This window comes from Aptenodytes forsteri, unplaced genomic scaffold (genome assembly GCF_000699145.1).
Source record: "Aptenodytes forsteri isolate BGI_AS27 unplaced genomic scaffold, ASM69914v1 Scaffold13, whole genome shotgun sequence".
Classification (NCBI taxonomy): Eukaryota; Metazoa; Chordata; class Aves; order Sphenisciformes; family Spheniscidae; genus Aptenodytes; species Aptenodytes forsteri.
Genome location: NW_008794543.1, coordinates 4,225,383 through 4,233,910, shown reverse-complemented (window position 1 = coordinate 4,233,910; position 8,528 = coordinate 4,225,383). Strand labels below are relative to the sequence as shown.

Sequence of the window (8,528 nt, the reverse complement as noted above, 5' to 3'; positions counted from 1 at the left end):
TTCTTGTGCACCTCCAGCCTTCTCAGTCGGTAGAGCATGGGAAGCTGAAAAGTCCTTGGCTAGTGTAAGCATTACCTAGCAACAACTAAAACATCGGTGTGTTATCAACATTGTTCTCATCCCAAATCCAAAACACAGCACTGTACCAGCTACTAGGAAGGAAATTAACTCTATCCCTGCCGAAACCAGGACAGGAATTCATGAAAAGACTGTGCTCAAGAGCCACGTAAGTTTTGCAAAAACCATGGCAGACAGACAAATGGTACTGCACTTTCCATAGCCCTCACCCCTGAAAAAAGACGCTGCAGCATGGTCTTACGGACCGTTTCCATAACCCCCTCCTCTGAGGGCAAGTTTTCTAGTAAACTCAAGACAACAGACCTTTCTGCCAGCCTCCCACTGGGTCACAGCTGCGGTGCTGGTTAACCCTGGCCGTTGCGGAGGCTTTCATCCCAGCAGGCTCACGTCTTTCTGCAGGCTGGCTCTCACCAGGCCTTCTGGCTGAGAGCTTAGGAGAGTCTCCGTTCTGCCTTTGCTAAGTCTCTATGCATAAACATAAAACTCTTATTCCCACCGCACTACCTTGGCTGAACTCAGTATCCTTACGCTCCCCAACAGATCTGATATCCAGCTACGCTTCAGAGGCTCTAAGGCAAGCTCCAGGGCTCCCTTAAAGGCCAATTCTCTCTACAACCAGGACCATTACTACCATGTAGATACAGAGAAAAAATATTATCTCAGGTAGCACCATGAAGTAGCTGTTCTTTAAAAACTGACTTTTTACTGATGACTGTTACGGTTATGGGGTTTAATATTATTAGTTCCCTTTTTCTCTTAGCTGGATATTTCAATACTCAAAAAACCTGAACTTTAAAATGTCTCGGGTCTGGGGAGGAGTCAAAAAGGAAACACATTAAATTGTCAGTTTAATATATATTAGAATCCATGGAGACATTAAATTTCACTTTTCATCTATGAATATTAAACATTAATGAGGTCTCAGGTACAAAGACACTGAAGTGAAACATCAGAGAGCTATGACTTAGCTCATATATAGAGGAAGAAAGTTCACAAGGGAAGCTAATAAAGGTCACAACCACAGAACTACCATAAAACCAGAACATACAATAGATGAAAAAGAAAGATTCAAGTAAACCTGATTTTAAAAGGGCTATTAAGAAATGTATACGCGTTTCCACAAGCAGGAATTTCATGTAAAACACAAAGAAATGGAAAGTAGTTAAGTATGTAGTCTTATTCATGTATGTATTCCTAACAAAGTAACATTCAGACTGAGAGCCCACAGACATCTCTTGGGTGACTTGAGAACAGCTTGTAGAGGAAGCTGACAAACCTTAAAATGAAGAATTCATAAGCACAAACAAAATCATAGTAATAGCTGCATCCTGATGTCTCTTGTTCCTCCCATGTCTCCAGTTCTGGAGACTCCAATGCCTACAGCTATGAACATAATAATTTAAAAAATTCAAACACACAGTGATTATATGAAAAGATAATAAGGTAATATGCACTGTTTGCATCTCAATATACCCAAAATGTAAGGAAAGAAATATCTAAGGATGAATAGGAAAGCAAAAGATCATAGGCCAAGCAAGTGACAGCTTATTTTTCGTACATTTGTAATTCACTTTTCTTCCTTGCCATTTTATTCATATGCACAACGCCTCCCTATGGGTATAGGAACAGAGATTGCTTTCCTCCACCCCTGAAGATAAAAATTTCTAATTACAAAATGAAGACCAACCTGGGAGAGATTCAGTATTTGGAGGCACAGTCTAGCCCATTTGACAGAAATACAGTGAGGCAAAATTCAATACTAGATGTTCCACAGATAAAATACAAAACTGAAAGTCACAGATCTCCCTGACTTTATATAGAAACTAGGATTGTGTATCCAGGCTATATTTAAAGATGTAATTCTGTAAAATCAGACTTACTAGCGTATGACAGCTAGCACAGCATATGCTTTATGTATCCCTTTAACTGGAAAATTTTCACTTCTAAATTTTACATTATCACTGTGGTATACAATGGCTTGGCACACATACCATACAATGAAATATTAACAGCTCAATAGTAATTTGTTAAATATCTGAGAAATATATGGAAAGATAGATATACAGTAAGGTTCTTTTATTATATTACAGCATCTATCACCACATTAATATTAACAGCAACCAATACATGTGACTTCAGAAGAGAGATCTCAATATCTGTACCCTTAGACCTTGGATAACGCCATTTGAAGAAGCCCGTCACTTACATAAAGCTTACATAAAGCTGATCAGGTCACCACAAACCCCAAATGAAGCAAAGCTCTGACAGTTTTACTCCAAACCATTTTCTGAACAGCAAAATCTGTGCCCCCAGAAACACCTGTGCATAGTCCTGTGCAGCCCTGAGTTTTACACAGGTGAAGCCTGTTAATCCTCTAATTGCAGGTGAATTATCAAACCCAGTCAGGGTGAAGGAGAAGGAACAAAGTGAAGTTACGCTCTTAGCTGTGCTCAGCATGAACGATGTTAACAGAAGTAAACAAAAAGGATATGGGTTTGTTACTAAATTGAACACCCACACCTCTGCATTGATACTAACTGCAAATCTATTGAATAGAAGATTTCTTTTTTTTTAATGTAATTTCAGAGTGCAAGCAAATCTTATTAAGCTTTTTCCATGGACACATTTTCAGCAACAGTACCAAGAACAGTTGTAATTAGTTTTATTATAGATCCTTCATTATGACAGTGTCTAACATCCCTAGTTAAGAATCATAAGCCTACTGTGCTCAGCAGCAAAACCTCATTTTTGCCCAAATGTGCTTACAATCTAAGCCTTAACAGATGAGCAGAGAAATATAAGCAATGAGACAGTATCATTCAGCACATAAAATTATATTTTCAGTGCACTATGAACCTAACTAGTACTAAATTCAAAATACAGTCATCACAACAAAGAATTTTTCTTTTTAAGGAATAGTTACATTACTTCATAGACGTTTACCTTGTGCTCCTTCCAGGCACCTACACAAAAGGGAGATCAGGGTTTAGGCTGAGTTCCATTGGCTGATGACAGTCCATGTTTCAAGACCTTATGAAAGAGCTGGGGTAATCTCCAAACCACTTGGGGATTAAAATCAAGCAGAGAATGCTTCATGTTTTATATTAGGGACAACAGTGGCATAGTCAAGGCAGTAGCTTTCTCCTTGTTCTTTGTCAAGTCCAGGGAGAAAGATACAACAATTATTGAGATGCTGATATTTGAACAAATATTCAGCTCTATGGATGAAAAGGAAAGGTTGCATCTCCCTGAAGATATGGAGAAAAAAACTTGTTTTCAATTTGTCTTCAAACAAGATATCACACACCATCCTTAAATCAGAAGTAACTCTTTAGCTCCCTGATTTTTCTTATAATTGGTCTGGAAATTTTGTAAGATACAATTTCCTTCATACACACCCATGTGCGTTAAGCATGCTTGTTGGGTTTTACACAGTCAACTAGACCCATGCATTCCTGCCCCCCAGTACCTCTTTATCTCACTCACACAGGCATGGCACTGATGACACAGGTGGTGAGACCAAATTGCACTATCAGTAAAGGCCTCATGTCACTCTGCTCTTCCTGGAGAATATGGGCATGATACAGCCCTTTGTCAGGTCTATATTTCACTGTTTACCTGTATCAAGCCCATACTGCACATAGAAACCCTACAGAAAGTGCATCACTTGGGTATTGCAACATCGCCCCCACAATATGTCCTGACTTGGAGAAGTCCTCCATCATACCTCCTGGCATACACACACGCATCAGTCATGTGCCCACAGTTTCATTTTCATCAGCTGCTCTGTATTCACGACCGTTCAGCACCGATTCAGTCCCAGTGTAAGTCAGTACTTCTTATCCATCTATGTTCAGGTATTCATCTATGTCAGATTGTCTGTATTTAGTACCATACATAAATCATTTAAGAACAGTTTCTTTTAATGTTTCTGCCACCTAATTTCAGTTCAACATACAATTGTCACTAAGAGTGAGAATAGTTCTCCTTAAGCTGACCTGAAGAGGAAATAAGAGCTTCAAGAGAAGTTATAACCTAGTCCTTCTCATACCAGAGGGGGAAAAAACCCCTTCAGTTATTGTTAACAGTCTCCTCTGAGATGAAAAATATTATCATTTCATCTCTAATCTATATCTAATATCAATATCTGTAGCAAGTGAAACTTAAGCAATTCATTCAATAAGCAATTCAACTAAAGCAATTCATTCAACTCAAGACTCATTCAATTTCTGCGGCAACTGGCTGTAACTTCTTTTTCATCCATTAACGTTTTCTACATCTCCTTAAAGGATAGGATCTTCCTATCTCCTTTGAATCAGTGCTTGATTAATCACCAGGTGCCTGTAGCTAATGCACATGTGGAAAGGGAAAACTCACTGCAGAAAAATCTTTTGGAAGAGTTTTACTTGAATTTGTATCAATCCAGGCTGGGGGATGAAGGGATTGAGAGCAGCCCTGCCAAGAAGGACTTGGGGGTACTGGTGGATAAAAAGCTGGACATGAGCCAGCAACGTGCGCTCACAGACCAGGTGGCCAACCGTATCCTGGGCTGCATCAAAAGAAGCGTGGCCAGCAGGTCGAGGGAAGTGATTCCGCCCCTCTACTCTGCTCTGGCGAGACCCCACCTGGAGTCCTGTGTCCAGCTCTGGAGCCCTCAGCATAAGAAAGACATGGACCTGTTGGAGCGGGTCCAGAAGAGGGCCACAAAAATGGTCAGGGGGATGGAAGACCTCTCCTATGAAGAAAGGCTGAGAGAGTTGGGGTTGTTCAGCCTCGAGAAGAGAAGGCTTCGGGGAGACCTTATTGCAGCCTATCAGTACTTAAAGGGGGCTTATAAAAAAGATGGCGGCAAACTTTTTAGCAGGGCCTATTGCAACAGGACAAGGGGGAATGGCTTTAAACTAAAGGGGGGTAGATTTAGACTAGATCTAAGGAAGAAATTTTTTACGCTGAGGGTGGTGAAACACTGGCACAGGTTGCCCAGAGAGGTGGTGGATGTCCCATCCCTGGGAACATTCAAGGTCAGGTTGGACGGGGCTCTGAGCAACCTGATCTAGTTGAAGATGTCCCTGCCCAGGGCAGGGGGTTGGACTAGATGACCTTTAGAGGGCCCCTCCAACCCAAACTATTCTATGATTCTATGATATAGCTTTTTTCTTTCTGTCAATGAATTAATATTATCTGAAAAAATTGTGATTCTCAAAACAGAATTTAGATAACCGTAATTGCTATGAATGCTATACTAAAATATTTCTCACAAACACTGCATCTCAATTACTAAAGTGTAACTTGATAGCAAATAATCACATTATACATATATTATAATACATCGGTATATTAAGAAATTGTATTACATAAGGTAGTTTTAATACTGAATAATCTTGTCAGGGCCCTGAGTGCCGTGCCTCCCCCTCTGGGGTCTGGCAGCGGGGGCCCAGGCCTTACCTGAGCGACTGCCGCTGCTGAACTGGGCCCGTCCATGGGCCTGGGACCCAGGCCTCGACCCACAGGCTGCCTCCTCATCCTCGTGGCCCTGCCTGGCCATCCCGGGCTGTGTCTCACCCTGGTTGTCCTCACCAGGCCTGATCCTGACCCTCACCCGTGGGCTGACGGCCCAGCTTGGCCCCGCCACCAGGCTCCTGAGGAACAACGTGACCCTCCTGCTGGGCCCCTGCCGCTTCCTGGCCAATCCTACACTGAAAATATTCCTTGCTTTCCCAAGTTCAAAAGGCCTGAAAAACAGTTTTAAGTGTCTTTAAAAAATATACAACTCACTAGAAAGCGGGAGATATGTTATCTAGAAAAATATAAATCAGTCAATGAGTCATTATATGATGTGAATTAATACTTAGCATAATAATGATCGAATTAATCAATCACTACATAATATGAATGAAGAACAGTGTAAAGTCAGCTAAAAAGTGAACTGCGGACACACAACTACCTCTATAAGACCAGCCTTGTGAACTGGAAACTAAGAAAAGGTCACAGCTTAAACAGAGTTTTCTCCAGAAAGTTGTTCTTGAGGCCTGAGACCCATCCATCCACATGGTGATCTGCAATACAAAAAACCAAAACCCAGCACCATCCATAGCAGACCATCTGCTCAAGTTGCTTGTTAAACGTTACCTAAGAAATACTCTAAGCCTGGGGTGAACTAAATCTGGGGAACAACAGATGGAGGTCAATTTTCTGTGGCTCGTGATGAACCTGAGTTTACAGTGGCCTAGAGCCTTCTTCAAAGTGCCTCTAGTGAAACGATACAGCCAGCTGACTTCTGGACCCGACACGAATCATTTACTAGAAAAACACCATACTGCTAAGACCATAATGCGCTCCATTAAATTAACGCACCTGAAAACAAATGCCATAAACAGCAGCCTCTCTTTGTAGAAAATATGAGGCTACAGCCATGCAGTACTATCTACTAAAAAGAAAAAGGAAGACCACACATCACAGACTTGCTGTAACACATCTCAGTCATAAAAAGGGGAACATAAGGTAAAATAAAACCAACAAGGGACGGGAAAATCATGAAGAAAAATCATTCATACTGCATGTAAGTCAAATCAGTATTGAAAAAAACCTGTCATCTATCAAAAAGGTCTAGGTAACAGAGATATTACTAAACAAGGCACTACATGAAAGCACTGGCAACTGATGTAATTTGTTGCTTTAAAAAGGGTAATATTCTGACAGGGCAGATTGCAGTCTATTAAGGGCGGCAGGCTGTATCTGCACTGATACATTTAAAAGTGCCTGGGAGTAATTTTGGGCAAGGGAATGTGGCTCTTCATAACTGCGGACCATTAGAACGATCACTGTCACACTTTCGTCCCTTGCCAACTAGCCCATGTACATTTCTGCAGTGATCATATCCCGAGCACCAATTCCCATCAGGTGTTTTTCATCGAAATGTCCTGTTTTGGCGACCAGGAGCTGCACAGTGCGGATGCTGGCCACTCTGTGATAGCTGGCCACCATTCATGGCAGAGTTAAAAATTTAGGGCATTACATACAAGAAAAGCACTGCTTGGACAGAACGTTAATGCAACACAGTCAAATACCAGCTGTCACATTGCATAATCCGATTTCTCTGTTCGAACATTTACATTTAACAAACGTGAAAAATATTAGCACACTCTTTCATACCGACTAGCTTCATGACAAAAATTTATAAATATGTTAGCTGTAACACTCCTAACTTTCACTTTTAATGTCAGTAATGTCGAATCCTCAAAATGCCTGCTGAAAAGACTACAGGCATTACTTGTAGTGTGTAGTAGAGCACTGAGCAGCACACGAACAAATTTTCATTACTGCAGTTAATTCACAAGGTTTGAATCATCAGTCGGTACATGTCAATTCAGGTACAGTAAATAAACGTAAGAGACACAGCAATATTATCCAAGATTGTAAAAAAAATTCAATCTATAAAACAGTCTTTGCAGACATAGAAATAAAACCTGTAGTTACATTGTTTATCATGTACTGATAACTACTATAGCTTGGAGTTTATAAACTGAAAGTAGACAGAATTATTAAAGTGCCAAAAGTGTTTCCTATACCTTCCTGTTACTCACCATATCAAATACCAGCACTACAAATGTCGTATGACAATGCTTTAATCACAAATACTGAAATATTACAGCTACTATACAGTCAAAAATGTATGTAGACAGAAGAAAATCTTCATGGTCTCTAACTTATTCTAAATACCACCTCGCTGTTTTCTGTTTAATCCTCACAGTTTAGTATAATAGACACATGTCTATACACATCTGTATCAAAGTCGTGACCTTCATTTGCCATTATAGCTGCCTTTGGAAAAGTGTGACCTATGTTTCAAGAACTTATTTCAACTGTGAGTAGCTGTCACAGGTAAGCTGCTGACAGGTTATTGGAATGCCTGTCACCTTCTTGGATGGCTTACACAAGTGTCACCGGCGGCGACCGCCATCTCAACATAAGGACTTCACCCTTAAAAGAAGGTTTTGCTAAAGAGCATGGCTGAAGTGATGCTGAGTAGTGGGTGACATAAGAACGGAAAGAAACTTTATTTAATCAAGTCTTTTGGTTAACCACCATTACCAAAGACGATATGTAGATGCAAGAAAGGGCCTGCCTGAAGGAACAGCTGGTCTAAGGATAGACAGACAGGAGACCTTGCTGTGTTTTGTTGCTTTTCCCAAAGATCTAAGACTTTCATATGCCCTGGGTCCCTGACCTTTTGCATGTTATGCAAAGCCCATGTTCCTTATTTTACTTGGTATGTTGTCCACAAGGGATTATACTACATAATAATTGCTTCTGGGCATGGTGTTCTGTTGGTGCATATAGAACTGATGGTGGCGACAAATGTTTTAGATCCTATGCAGTCTAGCATCCTAAAATACTGTGCCAGGAGGAAATACATTAGCCCACATGAATGAAATAATTCTAGTATGGTG

At 40.7% G+C, this 8,528-nt stretch overlaps 1 protein-coding gene across 1 annotated transcript in view; it reads right to left on the bottom strand.

Moving 5' to 3' along the window:
* Positions 1-7,062, bottom strand: part of GALNTL6 (polypeptide N-acetylgalactosaminyltransferase-like 6) — a 356,296-nt gene extending 349,234 nt beyond the window's left edge. The window contains exons 1-3 of the mRNA XM_009272361.1: positions 6,938-7,062; positions 5,524-5,810; positions 3,022-3,041 (exon numbers count right to left, since the gene is read on the bottom strand). Coding sequence (XP_009270636.1) covers positions 3,022-3,041; positions 5,524-5,810; positions 6,938-7,062 — 432 coding nt within the window. The remainder of the gene's footprint in view (positions 1-3,021; positions 3,042-5,523; positions 5,811-6,937) is intronic.
* Positions 7,063-8,528: the final 1,466 nt, after the last annotated feature.